The following is a 25095-nucleotide window of genomic DNA, read 5'->3' as shown; positions in this document are numbered from 1 at the left end:
CATTGTTCTGCAAATTTCAATGTGTCTTTTTTTCTTACTGCTGAGTAGAATTCCGTCATGTAGATTTACAACATCTTGGTTATCCATTCATCCAATGATGGGCACCAGGGTTCATTCTAGTTTTTAGCTATTATAAATTGATCATCTATAAACATGGTTGAGCAAATATTTCTGAACTGAGATGTGGAGTTTTAGGGTAAATGCCCAGTAAGGGAATAACAGGTTCTGCTGGTAACTCTATATTAATCCTTTGCAGGAGTTTCCAAATTGATTCCCACAGTGGTTGTACCAGCTTGCATTCCCACCAACAGTGAATGAGGGTTCCTATTTATGAGGGTTCCTATTTCTCTACAGCCTCACCACAATTTGTTTTTATTTGATTTTTTTAATGTTTACTATCCTTATTGAGGTAAGGAATCACATAGTTGTTTTAATTCGCATTTCCTTGATGGTTAGAGCTGCTGAACATTTTCTTTCTTTTTTTTTTTCCTTTTTTTTGTTTTTTTTTTTTGTTTTTTTGAGGTAGGGTCTCACTCTGGCTCAGGCTGACCTGGAATTCACTATGTAGTCTCAGAGTGGCCTCGAACTCACGGTGATCCTCCTACCTCTGCCTCCCGAGTACTGGGATTAAACACCCATGCCCGGCTTGAACATTTTCTTCGTGTGTATATTCACCAATGGTAATTCTTCATCTGAGAACTCTTTTGTTCTCTGCCCCACTTTTGGAGTGTATTGTTTGATTTTTTATTATTTAGTTTTCTGAGCTCTTTATAGATTCTAGATATTAGGCTTCTGTCAGTGGCATAGCTGGCAAAGATTTTCTCCCATTTAGTGGGTAACCTATTGGCTCTGCTTATGGTATGTTTGTCTGTGCAAAAGCTTTATGGCTTCATGAGATCCTATTGCTTGTTTAATTTACTTGGCTACTAGTGTTTTGTTCAGAAAGTCTTTTCCCAGTCCTATATATCACAGAAAGACAACCATCACATGATCTCACTCATTTGCATTTCCTAACCTGGATCAGCCCAAGTTGTTGACATAACTGAATAGCATCTTGAGGTTTGGACAATAGGGAAGGTAGGGCTTGAGGGAAGGGAAATGTATAGGGCGGGGTACAAAATCTGAACCCAAACTGAACTGGTACCATAGAATCCTATATCCAGGAAATCAAACTAAAAGGTAGAACCCTCAAGCAGACCTTATAGGGAAAGCCTGAATTCAAGGGACCTGGAAAGAGTGAGGCAAAACCTGACATCAAATTTCTACTTGTTCTCTTTCTTCTCTGGGTTTTTCTTTTCCCATGGATCTGTCCTTTAATTCCCTGTACCATGATGTGGTCTATATCCACAAAGAACTGTTAATCACAGAGACCTACTAGATCTCCCAAAACAAACAAGAGAGGCTTCTGTCAGAGCCCTTGATTACCCACCAGAGGGTAATGGTAGACCCTACTGATGAAGGCACTCAATGCTGTTGGCACAGACCATAGAGAGTCCTGTTTGGAATCCAAAGGAGAGACAGTCCCCAGATAATTAGCCCATCTAGTGCTGAAAGGCACTACATGAGCTACCAGAGGAAAGTGGCCAACATCTGTCCAAGTCACTCAAATTCTAAGTGACTCAGAAGCAAACAACCTGATATGATGCTTACACAAGTGCAATAGTGGCACACAGCCATGGTGGGTAACTAACTGCTCTCGGGTTGGCTAACAGATCTGCTCAGTGGAAAGGAATTCATATCTGGAACTGGGAAACAAGTCAGAATCATATCCAGATAAAGATTTTGCTTTCCATTGTTAAGCTCCCCCTAATCTTAAACTATAAGTGTTTCTAAACCATTTTAATACTCTATAAATTAATAATGGTTACCCCATTTAACTTGTGCTGACTTTACTCTCTGCTGGAGAATCTACTTCATTTTTTCAGATGGGAAGTGGACTTGAGATAAAAGACCCAGCATATTCCACCTCAGCCCCAGTTGAAACCACAGAGGAATTGGGGAAATAAGCAAGAATGCTATTATCTTAGTTAAGCTGATATCAGCACAAGGGTGATCGAAATAGATATCGAGGACACTGAACACCTACCAAACCAGGGATCCAGACGCCTCTAAGTGTCCATCACTGAAGTAGACTTAAAATGCTCCCAGCATGGCTCAGGGAATGTTGCAGAAGAGGGGGTGGAAAGACTGTTAGAGCTACAAGTTGGGACATTTTACAGAGTAATTTTATTATTCTAGTCAAGTTGTATACATATAAATGTAGCTACACTCAATTCTGATTTATTCAGTGATATGGAATTAAGGAATTAAGGAAATGTGAAAAAACAAAAATATTCTAGGGCTGGAGACATGGCTTAGTAGTTAAACTGCTTGCCTGTGAGGACCCAAGTTTGATTCTCCAGTATCCATATAAAGCCAGATGCACAAGGTAGTGCACACATCTGGAGTTTGCATTGGCTAGAAGTCCTGGTGCACCTATCTTCTTTCTCTTTCTTTCTCTCTTTCTGAAAATTCTTCTCTTTCTCTCTCCCAAATAAATAAAATATTTAAAAACATATATTCGAAAGCCATCACACTGCACAAATAACTTGATATTTAGAGGTGTCCCATCTACAAAATGCCTTGTAGTAATAAATAGTGTCCTTAAAATAGTAATTATTATTCTGAAAGAAAAATACTCTGTTGATAAAGCAATATTTATATTCAAAATCAGCTGTTATAAATTAATATTAGTCATTAGCATCTGAAAATGCATGGCCAAGAATAGCATTTTGAAAGATCTATCCATTTAAATGCAAAATATGCCATATCAACAATCCCAGAAACAAATATGGCATTTCAGCTACAGGGATGTGAGAATAGCTCTGTTTAAAATCAGTTGACTGTCTCCAGGAACCAGATTCAAAATCACTCATAAGAAAGACTAAAGGGGGCTGGAGAGATGGCTTAGCAGTTAAGCGCTTGCCTGTCGAGCCTAAGGACACCGGTTCGAGGCTCAATCCCCCAGGACACACGTTAGCCAGATGCATGAGGGGCGCATGCGTCTGGAGTTCCTTTGCAGTGGCTAGAGACCCTGGCGTGCCCATTTTCTATCTATCTATCTGCCTCTTTCTCGCTCTGTCTATCACTCTCAAATAAATACATTAATTAATAAATAAATAAAAGACTAAAGGTAAGAAATGGTAAACTGCAAATGTACTCACTTTTCCACCTTAACTAATATTTTCAAGAACAATTATGGGACCATGATCAAAATTTGAGGACTCTGGCTTAGCATGAGCATACAGGCATGTTGCTGCTCTCTGAAACTGATTTCTTTATCCAGTAGTGATACCCCACTGCCCCATAGGTTTCTCTAAAATACCAACAGTTTCGATTTATGTTTAGTAATTAAGAAAATGTGTATAATTACACAAAGAATAGTGACATAAGTTACTGGTGGAGTAGAAATGTTCAGTGCCTTCAAGAATCACTCTGCACCTTCTCAATCAGTAACATTGTGTGATGACTTAATTCTGGCCACAAACTTTACATTTCAGTATGCAGTTCTGTTCAAACCAAATAAAAAACAAACACAGCCTGTATTATGGAAGACAGAAAACATTTCAAATTATTCTCATCCATATTCAGCATAGAAGTAAGGAGCTGAGAAAGGGGCAAGAAACTAGAAGGTTATCTAAAAGATTATTTTTTTTTTCATAAATAACACAAATGTAAAAGCCAACATTTCTCAATGCTGTAGGGAGCTTGAGTATTCATTTTATTTGGCATATGGCCAAAAATATACTGCTTCTTCATGGCAAGAGTTGAACTACTCAGTAATTATGAAATCACCATTACATATTTAAGAGAAAATGTATTCTAGAAGCAAAGAAGCAAATGGATTTCATCTCTTTAAAAAGTTATTTACAAAAATGCCCCTCCTTCCTAAAAAGTTTAAGTGAGTTTCCTTAAGCTTCTCCTGGTTTTTACTCAAACACACACACACCACATACATCACACACTGCACACCTACACCACACATACCTCATACACTACACACACACACACCACACATACTTCATGCACTACACACATACCACACATATTTAAAACACTAAACATCCACATCACACATACATAAGCACACATACACATCACAATCCAATGCTCTTCATACATCTCCCATACCATACTTACCACAAACCATAGCACTAACTCCCTCAAACTTCCACCAGCACACACACCATAGCACACACAGACATTCTGATTTCTGCAGTCAGCTACACTCATGACACTTTACCTCTTCCTTCTCATTTGACCTGTTGACAATCCCCACCCTCAGCCTCATTCTCTTGTCTATTCCTACTTTACAGGCTTGAACTATTCTGTCCCTTAAATCTCTACTCTGTCTGACCTTGAATATAACATTTGATTATCCAAAGTGTTATCTTTACATTCAAAAACTTTTAACTGTGATATGTAAATGATCACACCTCCCTGGTTACTTAACTTTCTTAAAATTAAAAAAAAATAAAGCTTCAATAAATTTTTTTTTTTTTAAATACAGCTAGAGAGATGGCTTAGCAGTTAAGGCACTTGCCTGAGAAGTCTAAGGACCCATGTTTGACTCTCCAGATACCACATAAGCCAGACATACAAAATGATGCAAGCACACAGAGTCACACATGGGCACAAGGTAGAGTACACATCTGGAATTTGATTGCAATGACTAGATGCTCTGGCAGACCAATTTTTTCTCTCATTCTCTCTTTCTTTCTCTTTCTCTCTCTCTCTCTCTTTCTCTCTCTCTCTCTCTTACTTGCTCTCTTGCTCTCTCACATAAAAAAAAAGATGAGTCTGTTGGGTTTGCCTCAAAAAAAAAGATTAAAAAATTAAAAAATAGAGCTAGAGAGATGACTTTGCAGATAAGACACTTGCCTGCAAAACCTAAGTACCTAGGTTTGATTTCCCAATACCTACATGCAGTGGGAGTTCCTTTGCAGTGGCCAGAGGCTCTGGTGTGCCCATTATCTCACTCTCTCTGTCTCTTTCAGATGAATAAAAAATAAAAATATTTTAAAATTTATTTTTAAAAAGTTAAATATTTTGGGGCTGGAGAGATGGCTTAGTGGTTAAGCGCTTGCCTGTGAAGCCTAAGGTCCCCGGTTCAAGGCTCGGTTCCCCAGGTCCCACGTTAGCCAGATGCACAAGGGGGCGCACGCGTCTGGAATTCATTTGCAGAGGCTGGAAACCCTGGTGTGCCCATTCTCTCTCCCTCTATCTGTCTTTCTCTGTGTCTGTCGCTCTCAAATAAATAAATAAATAAAATAAAAATAAAACAACAACAACAATAATAATAATAAAATAAATAAAAGGGGGTGTTTATTTATTTAAAAAAAAAACAAAAAAAGTTAAATATTTTGGAACCAGTTTTGGTGCAAATACCTAGAATCATGAGGACTCTCACCTTTTCTCAAATTTTGCATAACTTTAGGATATCTTAATGTGTCAATGAAGGCAGTACAAACATGTATATGCTTGCATTTTCACACATACTATGAAGTCACACCAGAAACTCACATAGCAGTTACATCAATGCATTTGGATTCTTAAAAGGAGAAATGATGAGGATAAAAATCTAACAGTCTTAAGGGAAGAGCACTAAAGGTTGAAATGATCAGTTCTCAGAGGAATTGTATGCTGATTACAACAACTGAATTTCCATTTACAATATATTTGTGACTGACTACAAACTGGATTGAGTAATCCCAATCCAATTACAGTATTCCATGGAGTAAATAACTATCACATTAAAATATATATTAAAATTGCTATGGCTATTGCTTCATATTTTTGAAGTGATTAGAACAAGTCATTTCAAATAAATGATATTTGTTTGCTCTCTTCCTTCAAAATATGTAGAAAAATCAATCATTATAATTGTTGTAATTTAATGTGAATTATGTCAATTTCACAAGATTTTTATTGTTATGATTGTCAAATTAGAACAAATGAATGAATTAAATTTTATAAACTGATATAACTAGAGTTTGTCAAGAAGATTTAAGAATTATTTATAAAATTAGAAATAAGGATATTACATATGAGTCAATAATAGATATGTTCAATCAGATAACCCCTTTAATGATAACTGAACTGGACTGGGGAGGTAGCGTGGTCATGAGGGTGCATGCAAGAAGCTTTGGGTTCAATCCCCAGCACTGCATAAACCAAGTATGATGTTACATGCTTGTAATTCTAGCACTCAGGAAGCAGAGATAGGAGGATCAGAAGATTTAAGTCATCCTGTCATTTTTAAGTAGATAGCCTAGGTTACATGAGAGCTTGTCTCACACAAGCTCATACACACACACACACACACACACACACACACACACACACACACATAAACTGGAAATAAATTAAACATTTTCTTTCCAAGAAAAATGAATTGCAGATGCTAAATTTAAAACACCAAATCTTTACTACCAGACATGGCTATTACCTACAAAAATATCTGTGCCTTACTAGATTTTAAAAATTTTATAATGAATAGGTCATAGTACTTTTGAATTATCTGTTGATTAGTGTGATATTTATTCACTTTTTAACACCAGAGAAATACACTAATACACAGCTTATTCACAGGAAAAAATCAAAAGTTCATACATTCTTGAAATTGAGAGAAATTCCAATTTTGTCAGGTTTGGCTGAAGAGGGTCAGAAGAGGGTATGCTCATGTCTAAGGAGGTCATCCCTCTTTCCACAACTATGAAGCATCAATGAAAACTTTTACCCAGGCAAAACAAGAAAAAATCAATGTGTTTTATCATAAAAAATATACAAATTACAAATGATTCAAGCTTCCATGTCATTCTTGGCATGGCAATGGAATAGCTATGGTTCTAGTACAAATATAGAAGATGATAGTCTAAATTATGGTCTAAAGTTTGAGCTCATCACTAGGTATGATGTATGAAAGTTGTGCTATTCCTTCCTGTTTATTTCCATGAGCTCATCTAGAAAATAGCCTTAGAATGTATATTACCAAAAATATAAAATATAAATATGTAATGTAGTATTTAGTATTAATATTTTCATATTAAGAGTGTGAGGTCACCTTATATATTTTTAAATTTTAGATTATTTGCTTTTTAAAGTTTTAATGAAATAAATATTCACCATTATTTACTATAAGAGCAAATTTGAATGACAAAGACTTAATACAAATAAAGATGGTTGTGTGTATGTGACTGTGTATATGTGTTATGCATGCATATGAACGCTGATATTATGTAGGTACACATATGTATGCAGATGTACATGCATGTGTGTGTGTGTGTGTGTATGTATGTATGGAGGACACAGGTCAACTTCAGGGACTTGATTAGTTGCCCTTCATCTTATGTTGTTTGTTAAGCAGGGTCTCTCACTCAAGCTTACCAATTTGGTTAGACTAGTTATCCCCCAGTCAATTCTAAAGATCCTGTTGCCTCCATCTCCCTGTGCTGGGATTGCAGGCACATGCCAATGAGCTTGGCTTTTACGCGAGTGCTGGGTATTTGAACTCTGGTCTTCGTGTTTTCATGGCAAGCATTTTCCCCACAAAGTCATATCTCCAGGCTCTTAAAGATATGTTTTGTGATGCTATTATAATATGAGATATTAAAATAATTTGGCTAAAAATCTAAAATGCAAACAATTATCAACTGAGTTGTGGAACTGCTAATCAAAGAAGAATGACATGAGAGTGTCTCACCATTCTTATATCACACTTCAGACATACTAACATATGTCCTCTGGGAAAGAACCTTGATTATTGGACACTACATTTTGTCAGCAGACACTTGAAATTTGACAGGTCACACAATCCCAAGGTTCAAAACTTTAAAGACATCCTCTGAGCTACCTCGTCAGCATCCAAGGCTGTCAGTTGCATAATCTTTGAGCCATCTCCAATGTTCTCCTCCACAGTGAGCTCCAGAGTGTCTGTTGGAAACACTGGTGGGTTGTCATTAATATCCTGGAGGGTTATTTCCACCTGCAAAGAAAGAGGAATGATGTTTGAGCTGCACATGTCTACAAGATCCCAATATATAAAGACACAACAGGTAAAAATGTCATATGCTAATGGAAAGGGAATGAACAAAAATAGGTCACATTGTAAGTGGTGGCTGTATGAAATGAGTAATATGCTTCAGATTGTAATAGTCATAACTATTATATGTATAACTATGTATATGTATACAAACATACAAACATATATATGCATATATAATATTCATGGGAATTTGCTGTAGTAGGAGCTGCTAATTTCCTATTTGAGACATGCATTAGTGATAACTCACAGTGGAGCAGTAATCCAGTGTTATAGCACTGAACTGCCACCCAGCCACATAGTAAACAATGTATGGGTATGAAAACATGAATTTGCCCAAAAAACACAATGAATAACATTTGAAAATTTTGTGAAAACTATAAATACATTTTCATACATGTGTGCATTTTTCAGGAACCTGGAATACTTTGTCTATGATATAATTACTCGTATCATCAGTTATTCATTTGATATTTTAGAATGTATTATATATGTATTATATAATACATATATAGTTATATATGTATTATATATAACATGTGTGTTTTAGCCACCCAAATCACAGAAAAAAATAGGCTAGTACACCATTCCTTTGAGGGAACAGTTGAAATGCATTCTTAGAAATACATAAAAACTGAAGTATTTGTACTTCTCCCTAGGAAAACATATTGTTGACAATTTGGATCTGAGAAACTTGTCCCCTAAACAAGAGAAATTCTTTGAACTGTCTGACCTGTTCATGTTGATGGATGCCATTTCTTTTGACGATTCTCAAGAGTACCATGTTCTTAGCCCACTATCTTGGACCCAATGCAAACCATTACTATGCCTACTCTGGACTAAGATGTAATGTGCTTGGTTTGGAATTATTGCATAAAACACAGGAATCAATATTAATAAAAGCTTAGCAATAATATCTGGAAGACTAGAATATTTAAAGACTACTTTCTATACAGATTAGGTCATATTAAGGACTACAGACAATAGATATTACTTGGTTTACTTTAACATTCTGAAACTTTAAAAGTCTATTTTATTTTTCATAAATGAAAATGTATATGTTATAAAATAGATTCAATTCTTCCATTCTCTTAAAAGACACACCGAAGTTTTGCTTAGCTAAGTGGATACCGATAACAGTTTCTAGGGTTTCACATTTGTCTATACATTTTTTTAGATCCTAATAACTAAACTAATTGCATAGTAAAGTATGTTTTGAAAAAAAAAATAAATCAACTCTCTGAGCAGCTGCTTTTAAAACACAACACTACTAGCAGTGACCATAATTTAAGCCCAGTAGCCATGTTAAAAGTATTTATTCTGACACATTGTGAAAACCAACTCCCAAGATAAAAGGAACATTACACTCTTAAGATAAGACACTTGCATATTTTATATTTGCCTATCAGTTGGCCTATGTGCTTTGATATCTGGCGCTATAGAAGCAGATGTGCTGTCTGCTACAATTACCTGGGCAGCTATAGCTCTGAGTTTGACTCTGATCACTTTAGCTTGGGGTGGCTGAAACCAGTATTGTCCATGGTCACACTCCTGTTACAATTTGGGGGTCTATAGAACAGTGGTATCTGGAGAAAGCTGACCCACAGACACTGAAACCCTGATAAAGGAAACTATAATATTTAGAGGCAAAAGCACGATAGATTACAGGAGCCAAAGACACATTGGTTCAAAAAATGTTGTCTTTGGTAGTTTTGTGAGTTAGAGTAAAAGTATAAATTTAAGTGTTGTTACGAAGTTCTTTGCACTAAAAAAAAAATAGCTTGCCTAGTGTTCACCTCAATAACTAACCAAAAAATAACCCTGTGAAATAGTTATTGAACTAGACACAATGTTTTCTTGTTTTGCATTTTTAAGATTTTAATACCATGAAGCCAATCACTTCATTGTGTACTACATCAAGAATAGTTTACCTCACTTTTCTGGGTTTAAGTGAATAATCAGCATAGAACTACATAACTAATGATACCATTGCACATGGGTGGATATAAGTATGCAATTTATTTAAATAAATAAGAACATAACACACTATGTTCAAATTAAGGTCTGGTAACAGTAAGGTTAAATAAGAGTTCATCCTTCAATTAGGATCACAATTAAATGGACATTTATCCTAATGACTATTAGAAACATATCCATATACTTATAACCTCTCTACAAAGTGGGTATAGTGGTAATTCATAACCCCTGTTCAACCCACATGAAATAATCATCTGTATGTGAAGAACAATCATAGGTTTCATAGCATATTAAAAGTTTAGAAACCCTTCATTTCAAGGAAATTTATTAGTACTTAAGAAATATAAAATATCACTATGTTCATTTCATCTATTATACAAAGAACCAGAGCCAAGGCCTCCTACCACCACTGAACTTTCAATAGGCTTCAAAGCTGAGCCATCTGAAGGATGCACCCAGGTGTACCCGTCACCTGAGATCTTGGCATAAGGCCAGTGATGTGTCATGTAGACCACATACTTATTCAGAAGTGAAAAGAAAAGTATGCTGAGGAAGTCAACATTTGAAGACCTATCAGAAAAAGTATTTGTGTTTTTTTTTAAATTTTTTGTTTATTTATTTATTTGAGAGCGACAGACAGAGAGAAAGAGGCAGATAGAGAGAATGGGCACGCCAGGGCCTCCAGCCGCTGCAGACAAACTCCAGACGCGTGCGCCCCCTTGTGCCTCTGGCTAACGTGGGTCCTGGGGAACTGAGCCTTCATGAGTCATGAGTCTTCACAGGCAAGTGCTTAACCACTAAGCCATCTCTCCAGCCCAGTATTTATGTTGAGAGTATGCATGTAGGTGTTGATGCATTTGTGTTGGAATCCATGTTCCTCAAGGTTATTACTGCTGTGCAAAATAGCAATGTCTAAGTGCTAGGCCTTAGAGAGTAACACTTTCTCTTGTTCATTGGCACAATTATTCATGCCTGACATAGAAACCTTCAGAGATGTTTTTGTTTTAATATCCAATTCGGATGTTTTAGATTTTGCTACACTAAAATAAATATTAAGTAATGAACTAATAAGATAGCCATGATTGTTTTGGATTATGTAAAACAAATTAATCAAACTTGTCTTCTGTGCAATGGTATCAAGAAATGCCCAATCCTGTTGACATCCTAGTTTTTGTGCCCTTGTGCCACAATATATAATTTCTATGCTATTAGACATTTCATGATAACACAAGCTCAGAATGATAACTTGAAAAGAGCTTCAGGAGACGTCTTCAGTCTGTTTGGGAGAAGTTCATTTGAGAAACTAAAGGGTGTGTAAGTTTCTCACAGTGGTTCCAAGCCTTTTAGAAGTTGCTAAGCTGATCACCATGTGGCATTTCAACAACTGCCATCCCCAAGTGGCCCTCAAGCTGTCATTCCCATGACATTTCCCTAGTCATTGGCAGGTACTCAAGGTGGGTACTGATAATCAGGAATAACTATCTATCCTCACTCTATAGCAATTCTTATCCTTTCAATGTTAAATAAAACACTGAATATCTGCCACTTCCTTTCTTGTGTGTAGGCCCAAGAGAAGCTAAAATAAAAGACAAATTAACCTCATAGAAATCTAGGCCAGGAGCAGTTCTAGCCTTACACCTGACCAGTCAGTTTCTCTGGTTCTGGGAAGGAAAGCTTCACCTGTCTTGCCTGGCCTGAAACAGGCTATGAAAGGAGAGTTTCCCACAATGCCTTTAAGCTAAACTGTGCAGAGACAGCCCAGTGACCCTGCTCAGCATCACATCCAATGGGAGCATCTACCCAGGAAGCAAGTCAGGGACGTTTAATAAAAACATGGCTCAGGGATATTTTGTGGAAGAGGGGGCAGAAAGAATGTCAGAGCCACATGTTGGGTCAGGATATGCAGAGACACTTATTGTACCAATAACTGTGGGCTAACTCCACAAGGCATGACCCATGTACCACAACAAGGTGGGGCCAATGGGGACGGGGTATGTCATGGATGAGCCTAATAATGGTACCAAACTGCCTGTATTTGCTGAATAGACAACTAATAAATAAAATAAATTAAAATAATAAAATAAAAGATAAACAAAATCTATTAACTAATGTAAAAACCAAAAAAATAAAAAATAAACATAGAGAGCTGAATGGGTATATCAGAAACACAGCTTCCAGAATATAATGAAATTAGATTTAAAATGTGTGGCAATATCTTAGAATAGTATTGACAGATATATTATTCTCTTTAATCTCCCAATAGCAAATCTTTATATATCAAAGTGATGTCAAAGCCTGTTGATACTGTTATTACACAACAAAAGATCTAAATAAAGACTAACCCTAACTTTGTTATTCTATATTAGTCCTTTTTGTAGGACTAACCACATTAACTTCACTTGGTAAAAATATATATCTGACTATAATGTAAAATTTCAAGTGTGGACTTATTAGCCTACCAGTTCTAGAAAGGTTAATACCTATTTACACTCATCTGTGTGGGTTTATGTGTAAAAACTTCCATTTGTTAACAATAATGAATTGCTAGGAAAGCCCAATGCCATAGGCTATGTAGTTCTTTTAAGTTTCTTACTCACTGCTTTCCCTATTTGGGGTAGCCACTGGGAATTCTGCTGCCATGAGCTCGGGTGAAATGTTGTCTGCATCCAGAACACTTCATCATGTTGCAGAGCCAACATCTATTATGGTATGAAAGTGACTCATATTTTAGTTATGAGAGGGCCCCAACAAAGAGCAGTTTACAGTTAAGTGCCCTAAATGTCAAGAATGTGATGTTTGGACTGTGAAAGCATGTGAGGTCTATCTTCGCCTATGAACAATGCTTTCAGGTATGTATTTATTTATGATGTATGCTTGACCTAGTTCAGAAGATGCTGTGGTAGGTGTAATAACAGCCTATCATGTCATCTCTCTGACACTGATGAAACTTCCAAACTGAAATTTTGAAAGTAAAGAGAGAACTCAAACTGGGTAAAGACCTGTCATCCTGTTCTGGGAAAGCCTGGCAGGCACTATATGGAAAGTAGAAAGGGCCAGACAAGGTCTGCCTGTTTCAATGAACCATGCATTCTATCACAAATTCTTAAAAACACAAATCTTTTGCAGGCCTAAACCCTGCTGAAGTTTTAGGATCATCAAAAAGTATTCTGTGCATTTAAGTGTATTTTTATTTAGATCTAAGTGAAATTTAGGCATGGTAGGTCACAAATGCAATTCCTACACTCAGGAGACTGAGGCAAGAGAATGTCTTGAACTGGTAGGCTAGTCTGGGTGGCAAAATGATACTTTGTCACAAAGGAAACAAAAAATAATTAAAAGGAAAAATTAGATAAGAATTTTATAAGAATATGACAATTTTAATGCTATTTCATGCTATATTGTTTAATAGAAAACACTTTAGAAAAATAAATAAGAAGGCCCTGGTATGCCAATCCTCTCTCTCTCTCTCTCTCTCTCTCTCACACACACACACACTCACACACTCTCTCTCACAAAAAAAATCTAAAAAAGTTTTGTAAATAATTCTTGTATTAAAAACCTTTAATTTGATAATTAGAATATTCCTTAAGGTAGGAGGAAACTAGGTTACTGAGTATTTTGACATTTAAAATTTTATATGCTTATTTTAAATTAAGTTTCAGGTATATTTATATAACTGTCCATTACTTTAAACAAAGATGCATTGTTCTAATGCAATTATTCTTGAATATTAGTAATGAAGGAACTATGTACATTTTACATTCTTTTAGTTTCACTTTTAAAAGCCACATAAATTGAACATAATGAATTTCAAGGCAGAATATAGCTCTCATATAAGCTACATGGATGTACTGTGCCCAATTATATTTCTCAAACTAAAGCAATTCTTCTAATCTCTTACCACTGGAACAATCCTAGCAGCCAGCAGCATGTGTTCTTGGGATTTGGATGCATTTCTATCGAAAGAAAAATGTGTGAGTAATAGGCAGGCTTGGAGGAAAGCCAAGAACTGAAAATCATAGCCAGAGGTGTGGGTAGGACACAGTTAACTACACTGTGGAAGCAGAATACGCTCCATAACTCACTACATGTGTGGTGACATAATAAGAAGCTAGAGTTGTTGTGTGTTCAATAGTGTTCAAATCAGAACCAAATAAGGATTTCTTCTGAGGCAAGGGCAATCATGTGTGACCACTTCAGCTCTTCCTGAAATCAATACTGCATAATTTCTGCATTTTAACAGAATCTTAAGGATGCCCCAAAGTAAATGCAGGATGAAAGATCAAGTTAAAAGATGAGTGGTTTGCATGTGAAAAGTATGGAAATTTTTATACTATTCTTCAAAACACAATCCTGCAAAAATTTCTGCAGTGTGATTTTTAGTAGATATTAATCTTAAAAGGGGCAACATATTAAAAGGGACATTTAATAAAAAATAATCATAAAATATTCCACCAACATTTTTCTTCATGTTTTTACTTGCTTAAGATGTACTGAATATTATAAAATAGGAAAGGCTTCTACTGAAACTGGTGTATGATTAGCACTAAAGACAGAGGTTGTGGTGACTGTATGCCACAGAAGGTATAGTTACTTTCTCCGAATCTTCATTTAGGGTAATCACAAAGAGAAAAGCTCAAATGTATTTCTCATTTTCATGTGTGTGTATGTGTCTGTGTGTACACACATGCTTATTCACCTCCTCAGCACTGGGATTATAGGAACACACCACCATGCTTAGCTTGTATGTGAGTGCTGGCAACCCAAACTCATCCCCATTCTTAGGTGACAAACGTTTTACTATATTCCAGCGCCTGTGTGTACTCTTGGTACCTTTTCTCAGGGTGACTAGAACACTATGACTAAAGATAAAGGATGGTGGGTTTTTAGTAGAGGAATCAGAGATTAACATTTGCCACCAAACTGGAGATCCTGGTTGAGCTTACTATAGAGCACAATCACTGTCAGCTATTCAGGGATGCACAAGAATAAATGTGCCTTGTGGTTTACCTCTAAGGTTCAGTGGTCTTTTTTATGCAACATAATTATGGCACTAGCTAACAGGTACACAGAGAACAGTAGAGGAGTCTTTTATTGAACAGTTTAAATAAATTTCATATTTTTTTTGAATAATGAGACATAAAGAGAAAAAGGCCAGTCAGCTGGGATGGATCAGGTACTGTGAGTTAAGTTCAAGAGCTGTGAAACATTAATAACTTGTACTGCCATATAAAATTTGTCATTCTCATTTAGCATGCCATACTTCTATTAGAAGGGAAAATTCAAAAGAAAAGTTGGAGAAGATGGCCCTTTCAACCTGTGGTGCTAGAAAAACTGCATCCACATGTAGATGACTGAAACCAGATCCACATCTTTCATCTAGCACAAAAGTCAGTTCAAGGCTGAAGAGATGGCTTATTAAGGCATTTACCTGCAAAGCCGAAGGACACAGGTTAAGGGCTGGAGAGATGGTTTAGCAGTTAAGGTGCATGCCTGTGAAACCTAAGGACCCAGGTTTAATTCCCCAGGTCCCATGTAAGCCAGATGCACATGGTGGCACATGCATCTGGAGTTCATTTGCAGTGGCTAGAGGCCCTCATATGCCCATTATCCCTCTCTTTCTCTCTCTCCCTCTCTTCCTTCTCCCCCCCCCTTTCTTTTTCTCCCCTTATCTGTTTCTAATAAATAAATGTATGAAATAAAATCTTTAAAAATATCAATTCAAGGAAGTTGAAAAAGGATTTCATGTAAGACCTGGATCTCTGAAACTTCTAGAGCAAAACAAGGAAAACATCTCAAGATCTAGGCATTGACCAAATAATTTCAAGGACTGATACATTCGATGGTATGAAATTTAAAAGTCTCTACACAGAAAAGGAAACAACTGAGCAAAACAACAGCCTGTGTGATGGTAGGGAACCTCCATTAGACATATGCCTGACAAAGGATTATCAGTCTAGAATATATAACAACAACAAACTATCAAACCAATAAAGGGGCAGATGAATGAACAGTTCTCAAAAGATTAATTACCTATAGCCAACAAACATGAAAAGTCATCCCTCAGCCATCAGGAAATACAAAATTAACTTCTTTGAGATTCCATCTCAGCCCAGTCACAATGCTATCATCAGAAAGACAACTGGCAGCTGGAGAGATGGCTCGGTAGGTAAAGGCATTGTTTGCAAACCCTGATGGTCCAGGTTCAGTTCCCCAGTACCTACGTAAAACAAGATGCACAAAATGGCCAATGTTTCTGGTATTTATTTGCAGTAGCAGGAAGCCCTGGCCTGCCTATTCCCCTTAACAAATATATAAGTGTTTTTAAATAAAAACCAATACTGAAAATGATCTTGGGAAAAAAATACTTACACATTGTTGGTGGAAATGTAAATAAGTATAGCAACTATGAGAATCAGTATAGAGGTTTCTCAAAAAAAAAAAAAAAAATCAAAAGATCTACCATAAGGTCTAGCTATATCACTCCTGGGTGAATAACTGAAGTACTCTAAGTTAACATAGCACAGAGACACTTGCACATCATGTTTATTGCTACACTATTCACAATATCCAAGTTATAGAACCAGGCTAGATGCCATCAATTAATGACTGTATAAAGATGACAGAGTTTTGTTCAGTTATAAAAAGAAACTTAATAAAGTCATTTCCAGGAAAATTGATGGACTATCATATTAACTAAAATAAGGAAGATTCAGAGGAACAAGTATGTTTTTCATATGTGAAATTTACATTTAAATATGTATACATACATAGATAGCATGTGAAAGTAAAAAGAGGACTATGTAGAGAAAGGAAGACGTAAAAGAGAGGAAGTTAGAAGAGAGCAAAATAACCTAAAGCATGGTAAGAAAGATGAATAATCATATGTTGTGTCTCACATGTGAATCTAGAGTAATGATATATGCAGTTTATATATGACATGAAAACAGAATGGAAAGTGTTTTAGAGGAGGAACGGAAACAATATGGGGTAGAAGGGCTAAGACAAGTATAGAGGCATGGATATGAGAAATGTGCAATGATAATGTATGCACAGACATCTTGATAGATAAAAAAATGCCATAATGAATGCATTGTTATTACACCAAGGGAAAACATTAATCAAAAAATAGAGAAAATAGAAAAATAATGTGACTCTCCTTTTGTATATGACCATGTAGTCAATTTCATGCATCACTGAGAAGCTGGTGAATTAGTTGTATAGTGAGCATAGAGCTTCAGTTCAGGGAAGAAGACACTCAAGACATGGATGGTATAGTGATGCCATTGAACACTGAATTTAAATTGGGCTAAAATGGGAAATATTATCTTATATTTATTTTACCAGAATCTAAAAAGCCTCAATTCCATGACCACATTTTCATCACTTATGCTAAATGACAGAATGAATATATTCATGTATGTGATAGTAATTTCTGAAATTATCACAGGAAAGTTTTTATTTTTATTCCATAGGCCATTTCAGAATGTAGAAGTTGTTCCTGCTTACTTAGAAAAGTAGGCTCAAGATTTAAATATAAAGCCAGGAGGGATATTGCATACCTAACATCCAAAAATTTGAGAGGTAAAGCCAGAAGGTTTAGGAGTTCAAGGCCATTCTCAACTACTTAGAAAATTGGAGGCCAGTCTGGGATACACAAGACCCTATCTCAAAGAAAAGGTTTAGTATGTGAAGTTCAGATTATCTGAAATTAAGTATTATTCATGTCCTCAAAGTATACCATGTATATCAAGTACCTGGTATGTATTCAACATTAGTGGGAAAGCAAATGCCTGACCTAGATTGAACTAACATGCAGACATGTATGTCTCATACATGAAACATACACCCCTCACTACACAATACGACTCTGCCCTGGAACACTCTTTATAAAGTAGTCTAAGATGGAGTGATGCCAAGCACAGTATTTTCCTCTTGTCAACTTGCCAAAGTGAAACTTTGCTTCTAAAATCTGAAAGACAGACAATAGCAAGACAAATAGATGAAACATAAAATTCACTCCAGTAATATTTGGAATTACGAGAGCCTGGAAACATGATTACCTTAGGAAATACTGTTTCTAGAAAGTCTCTTAAGAATTCCTCAGCAAGCAGTTGGCTAGGATCCAATTTTCTCTTTACTCAAAAAAAAAAAAAAAAAGGATATTTTCCTATCTTGACATTTTAAAGAGATGTAAGACCTTGCCAAATACAATGTGTGTCTATGGTATGTTTTAAAAATCTTACTTTAAAAACTCAATTTGCTTTCATTTTTGAATTTCAGAATGTAAAAAAAGTCTCAAATGCAATGGAAATAGTTAATTTGTATCAAACCTATCCAGTACTCTCTCTTCAATTTCTATAAATATAAATATATAAAATCTAGGGAAACATCACAGACTTCCTGGCTTCCTTCCAAACACTACCAACTCGGGTTCACTTGTCCAATTCCCTTGCTATTCTAAAATGTCTTTTTGGTTTGCTTTCTTTTGTCAATTTCACAATTGAGCTTCATAAATTGTTTGTTGCAAACCTTGTGAGGTGTTTCTCTAAACCAGAAAGCATAAAAAAAAGTTTTAATTGTCATGACATGACAGTCGAAGAAACAACCATCTCAGCATGTATTTGGCTTGCACACACCCACATAAAGCCACAGGGCCTCTTCTGGTCTGATTTGCAATGAATATGTTCAGTTCCTGTTCTACTGTGAAAAACCAAGTCAAGATCCGTCAATTCTCTGCCAATGCTTCTGTCCATGATTTTTGGCACTTTGGACTGGCTCGAGAAAGTTAATGTCCAAATGAGAAGCGAATATAAAATTACCTACTAAGAAATTCCTATAAAAACTGCACCAAAAGTAGGTAGAAGTGAGTAGACTTAGACAGGTCACACCATCAGATAGAATGTTGCCTTTTCCACTTGTGTTTAAATGTAACTATGGAAAATTTACTGGTCAAAATGAGTGAACTATTTTTGTAAATTATTTGTAACCACATTTCATGTACTATTTAAGGAAAAATGATGTCTACAGGTGTCTGACTATCAGAAACTGTGGTCACACTGGAGATTTTCCTGTAGGAATTTTTTTTTTTTTCATTTCAGCCATGTCTCATTGAATTTGACTCATCTTAAACAAGTGAAAAGACTATTCCCTGTTATTGATATTTGATTTTTACACTAGAAACAAAGTATATTCTTTTTCCCTATGTTACATTTAAATTATGCATTGGAATATTAAATTTTATACACCTTTTCATAGATAACACTGTTCTTAGTTCATTATTAATAATGTAACACATGCATAGTTCAAGTACCTACTTTGGAACCAGATCACCCAGGCCCACATCATTTTATGGCAGTAATAAATGATGTGGCATTGCAAAGATACTCCATAAGACTTGAAAGTTTCATTTCCTCATCTATAGACTAGAATAATATGTGTTTCCTAAAAGTTTTGAAACTATTAGGAGGTTTAATATACATGAAATAGCTAGAGAAATTCCTGTATAACTCCTAGCTCTTTGCAGTCAAGTTTCATCTCCTGACCAGTAGTCTTGCCACCTTACAGATGTGATAGTTCTGGTAAGAAGTAACAAAACCTAATAGAATTGTCAGAAATAAAAATGGCAGTGTCAGTGTGACTGATACTACAGGGCAAAACTGACAAAATTGAGCAATGAATTTGTATTTAATGGAGCAAGAAAGAAAGATGGAGAAGTTTTCAAGGCTCAAGCTGAGGTTCTGAACTTGCAGAGATAGGATTTAAAAGAAATTATCCAGTATCTGTGCCCAGGGCTGATTCATAAATTCCAGACGTAAATATTAATCAAGATTATTTTCTTGTATGCTTGATCTGATACTCATGAATATTCCTTTGAGTGTCTCACAGCAATACTACATCAAGCAGGACCCTAACTACTGCCCTTTGTTATTGCTCCTCTTCGAATGTTCCCTGACTTGCCATGTATTCTACTATAGAAGGCAGAAATCTAAGCACTGTATTACAATATACATTTCTGTCACAATCACCAAATGCACTACAAAATGAGGAAGAATTTAGTTTGGTTCATTATTTTGTATACTTTAATCCATGGCTAGCATGCTTCCTTGCTTCACACATTTTCCCCAGTAGGATCTGTGGCTAATACTAACCCCCAAATTGAGACATCATGCTTTTACAATTAACCGTAGGAGCTGGAAAGATGACTCAGTGGCTAAAGGTGCTTGCTTTAAAGCCTGATGGGCCAGGTTTTATTCCCAAGTACCCACACGAAGTCAAATGTACAAAGAGATATATGCATTAGGAGTTTGTTTGCAGTGGCAAAAATCCTGGTGTGCCCATTCTCTCTCTCTCTCTCTCCCTCTCACTCACTCACTCACTCTCCCTCTTTCTCTCTCATAAATAAGCAAAAGATTTCTAAGCCTGCCGGATCTTGTAATTACCTCTTCTTCAGTCAACCCAATTAACGTGATGCATTGGTTTTGAAAAATATTTTTATTTATGAGAGAGAGAAAAACAGACTGACTGACTGAATGAATGAATGAATGAATGAATGAAAATATAGACATGCCATTGCCTCTTGCTTCTGCAAATAAAGCCCAGACAAATGCATAATTTTGTGCATCTGGACATACATGGGTGCATGGGAATTAAACCTGTGCTGGAAGGGTATGTGAGCAAGTGCTTTTGACCACTGATCCATCTCACTAGCCTCACTGATGAATGTACAGTGCCTTTTCTTTGGTCCACTGTGTAGGGTTACCAGAAATCACACAAAAGTAGATTGTTTGCATTTAAATATAAATTGACTGAAAGGCACATCCAGTCAGGATGGCATCCAACTAACCATTCTTCAGCTCCTGGGGCACCAGGCAAGATCTGTGGGACTCCAGAGTCAGCAGGTCATAGCAGACCTCAGGAAGAAGGGTAGAGATGAGCAAAGTAGGGAACTTGGTGATTTATATCCTCTAGGGTAACCCACTAGAACCCCAGACCACTCAAACACACATCCAGCCACCACACCCCTAACCAGGCTCTCTCCTGTGCTATCTGTACCCTCCACAAGTCAGGACCCAAGCACCTCTCACCTCTACACCCACTGACTGGGTCCTTTCACTCCCTCCAACAACTTTTCTCCCCCCACCCACCCACCATCAGAACTGGGCCATCTCCCAACTCCCCCCCCACACACACTGCCACCTGAACAGCAATATCTCCTGTCCCCTTCCTGACTCCTCCTCCACTGTGCCATCTCTGCCACCGGACCCACACAATCTCCCAACTCCTGCCACCTCACTACCAGGTCCACATCATCTCATGACTTCTCTCCCCTCCCTTCCCACATTGACCAAGCTGTCTCCCAACCCTTCCCCCCACACCAGGACTGCTCCATCTCCCAATTTCTACCCCCCCATCACTGGGACTACACTGTCTCCTTCCTGACTCCTCCTCCACCACCAGAACCATGCCAATTCCTCCCACCTGAGCAAACAGGCCCCCATGATGCCCTCAATTCCATTGTTTGTAGTAAGCACCAACCCAGGGTTCAAAATCTGCACATACCTGAATACAAAGCCATCAACAGCCTATTTAACTCAAATATAAAAGGGAGCAATCTCTGAAGACCCTACAAAGGTAACTGCAGCTTCCTCATAAATCAAATGTGATTACTGCACTGTGATGGGCAGGCCACAGCACAAAAGAAACAACATGAAACATCTAGTGAAAGGAACCCCAACAAGGTTCCCTAGTCCCAAAATGGAAGACTCTAAACAAAACATAGAAGAGACAACAAGAATAGAACCCCAAAATGAAGACACAAGATATGGGACCCAGACCAGGCAAAAGGTACAACTTATAGAAAATCAACAAAAGACCAACAATTCTGTGAATGAAATCTTCACTAGATTGACCTAATAGAAAAAAAATCTAGAGAAATTTCAAGAGGGAGTTAAGTGATTTGAAGGAGAGCCAAAAACCAGAGGACCTCAATAATAAGCTGGCAAAGATCAATGAAGACATAAATAAATGCAAGGATGGATTCTAAGAAGCATTAAGAAAAAGTGACCTGAAAAGGAAACTCAACAAAGGGATGGATACAATATAGGAAAAGGTAATAGAAAATACAAACCAAATTGAACAAGTCCAAACCTCTCTGAAAGCCCTCAAGAATAGAGTCAGTGATGTGGAAGACAGAACCTCAGAACTGAAAGACAAGACAGAAGGAAGACTCTGTGAGTTCAAACACTTTAATAAGTTTATTTATTTATTTATTTTGTGAACAGAACATGAGGGAAATGTGAGATACCCTTAAACATCCCAACATCTGTACTATGTGAATACCATAAGGGGAAGAAATTCAGACCAAAGAAATGGAGAACTTACTAAACAAAATTATCAAAGAAAACTTTCCCACCCTCTCAAAAGAGAGCCCCATCAAGATACATTTGGATCTTCATGGAAGAACTGAAACTAATTTTATTCAAAATGTTCCACATAGGATGTGAGGGCAATCTGGGTGCAACATCTGTCACCACATTGATTGTCAGGGTTCATTTGGCTGATCTGGCTGACTAGGCAGTTGTCCCTTTCCTCTCTCACAGTTCCATGTGCATCTCTCCTGAAACTGACCCCTTGGTTGAAGAGGATGACCTTCCCCAAATACAGGAGGACCAGTCTTTGCTAAGGGTATATGAGTAGCTGTGCTCCCCTGCTAGAACCTCCAAACAAGCTCTCAAAATGTTCCACATAATCTGAGAACAAGGAAAGCTCCCTACCTCCTTTTATGAAGCTAGCATCACCCTAATACCAAAGCCAGAGATACAACAAGAAAAGAAAACTATAGGCCTATCGCTGTTGAACTTAGACACAAAGATTCTGAACAAAATTCTCACAAACTAAATTCAACAACATATTGAAAGCATACTCACCTTCATCAAGTAGGGTTTATCCTGAGACTGCACAGATGGTTCAACATATGGAAATCAATCAAGGTAATACACCACATAAATAAACTTAATCACAAAAAACACATGATCATTTCAACAGATGCAGAAAAAGCCTTTGGCAAAATATAGTATCACTTCATGATCAAAAGAGTTGATATAATAAGCATGTATGGTTTATATCTCAACATAATAAATGCTATATATAAAGCACCTAAAGCCCAAATAATACTTAATGGGGATAGACTCAATAAATTCCCATTGATATCAGGAAAAATACATGGTTGCCCACTCTCAACTCTGCTCTTCAAATAGTACTAGAAATCCTACCCCAAGCAATAAGACAGGAGAAAGAAATACAAGGGACATAAGTTGGAAAAGAAGAAGTCAAGTTAGCCCTGTTTGCAGACAACATGATCCTGAACATAAGTGACCAAAAACACTCCATCTTAAAACTCCTAAAGGTGATTAATTCCTTCAGCAAAGTATCAGGATACAAAATCAACACATAAAAATCAATAGCCTTCTATATGCAAAGGACAAAGATACAGAGAAAGAAACTAGTGACATTGTCCTATTTTTCTTTTCTTTTTTTCTTTTCTTTTTTTTTTTCTGGTTTTTTGAGGTAGGGTCTCACTCTAGCCCAGGCTGACCTGGAATTCACTATGGTGTGTCAGGGTGGCCTCAAACTCACAGCGATCCTCCTACCTCTGCCTCCCAAGTGCTGGGATTAAAGGTGTGCGCCACCATACCCGGCTGATTGTCCTATTTTTCAATAGCAACAACAAAAAAAAATAAATACATAAAATACCTTGAAATAAACCAATTGAGGAAGACTTACAAAGAAAGAAAGACCTCCCATGCTCCTGGATAGGTAGAATTAACTTGTGAAAATGACAATCCTATCAAAATCAATAAACAGATTTAATGCAATACCAAAAAAAATTCCAGCATTATTCTTCACAGAGAAATAATGATCTGAAAATTCACATAGAATGGAGGCAGGCCTCAATGTCCAAACATATTCTCAGCAAAAGAAACATCTCTGGAAGCATAACCATACCTGATCTAAAGCTATATTACAAAGCCATAAAACTATAACAGCATGGTACTGGCATAAAAATGGGAGTATAGACCAAAAGAACAGAATTAAAGATCCAGACTTTAGGTCAATTAACTACCACTACTTGATCTTCAACAAAGGCCCCAATAACATAGACTAGAGAAGAGATATCATCTTCAACAAATGGTGCTGGATGTACTGATATCCATATACAGAAAAATGAAATTAATGTGTAGGTTTAACACATCTTACTATGCACAAAAATCAAGTCCAAATAGATTAAAGACCTCAATATAAGATCGGAAACTCTTCAACAATTGGAAGAAAAAATAGGAGAATACCTCCATGATATAGGAGTGGAAAAAAGACTTCCTTCACAAAACCTCAGGAAGTCAGGAAGCTAAATAATCACTCAACCATTGGGATTTCATGAAGCTGAAAAGTTTTTTTTTTTTGTTTTTTGTTTTTTGTTTTTTTCACAGACAAACATACCATAAGCAGAGTCAATACACTACCCACAGAATGGGAGAAAATTTTTGCCAGTTATACAACTGACAGAGGTCTAATATCTAGAGTCTACAAAGTACTGAAAAAGTTGAAAACAAATGCTGGCTGTGGTGACACACGTCTTTAATTCCAGAATTTGGGAGGCAGAGGTAGGAGGAGACTATGAGACAACATAGTAAATTCCAGGTCAGCCTGAGCCAGAGTGAGACCATACCTTGAAAAAAAAAAAAAAAAACTCAAACTATAAAACATCAAACAACCCACTCATAAAATGGGTCAGAGAACTGAACAGGAAGTTCTCAGAGTAAGAAGTACAAATGGCAAACACATTAGAGAAATGCAAATTAGAACAAATATGACATTCTACCTAAAACCATTAAGGATAGCAAACATTAAAAAAAAATCAAGTGAGACTTCCGGTTAAGATGGCAGCGTAGGTACCACACCAAAGCAGCCTAGGGGGGAAAAAAGACCAAAAAAACTCAGCAAAATACACACTTTTACTAAAAAGTGAGGTGTATAGG

At 36.7% G+C, this 25095-nt stretch overlaps 1 protein-coding gene across 1 annotated transcript in view; it reads right to left on the bottom strand.

Annotated features, from left to right (window-relative positions):
• Positions 1-25095, bottom strand: part of Fat4 (FAT atypical cadherin 4) — a 184065-nt gene that overhangs the window by 92196 nt on the left and 66774 nt on the right. Inside the window, exon 3 of the mRNA XM_045131880.1 lies at positions 7892-8023. Within this exon, the coding sequence (XP_044987815.1) occupies positions 7892-8023 (132 nt within the window). The remainder of the gene's footprint in view (positions 1-7891; positions 8024-25095) is intronic.

This window comes from Jaculus jaculus, chromosome 12 (genome assembly GCF_020740685.1).
Source record: "Jaculus jaculus isolate mJacJac1 chromosome 12, mJacJac1.mat.Y.cur, whole genome shotgun sequence".
Classification (NCBI taxonomy): domain Eukaryota; kingdom Metazoa; phylum Chordata; class Mammalia; order Rodentia; family Dipodidae; genus Jaculus; species Jaculus jaculus.
Note: the sequence above shows the minus strand (reverse complement) of the source record. Positions and strands in the feature narration are given on the sequence as shown.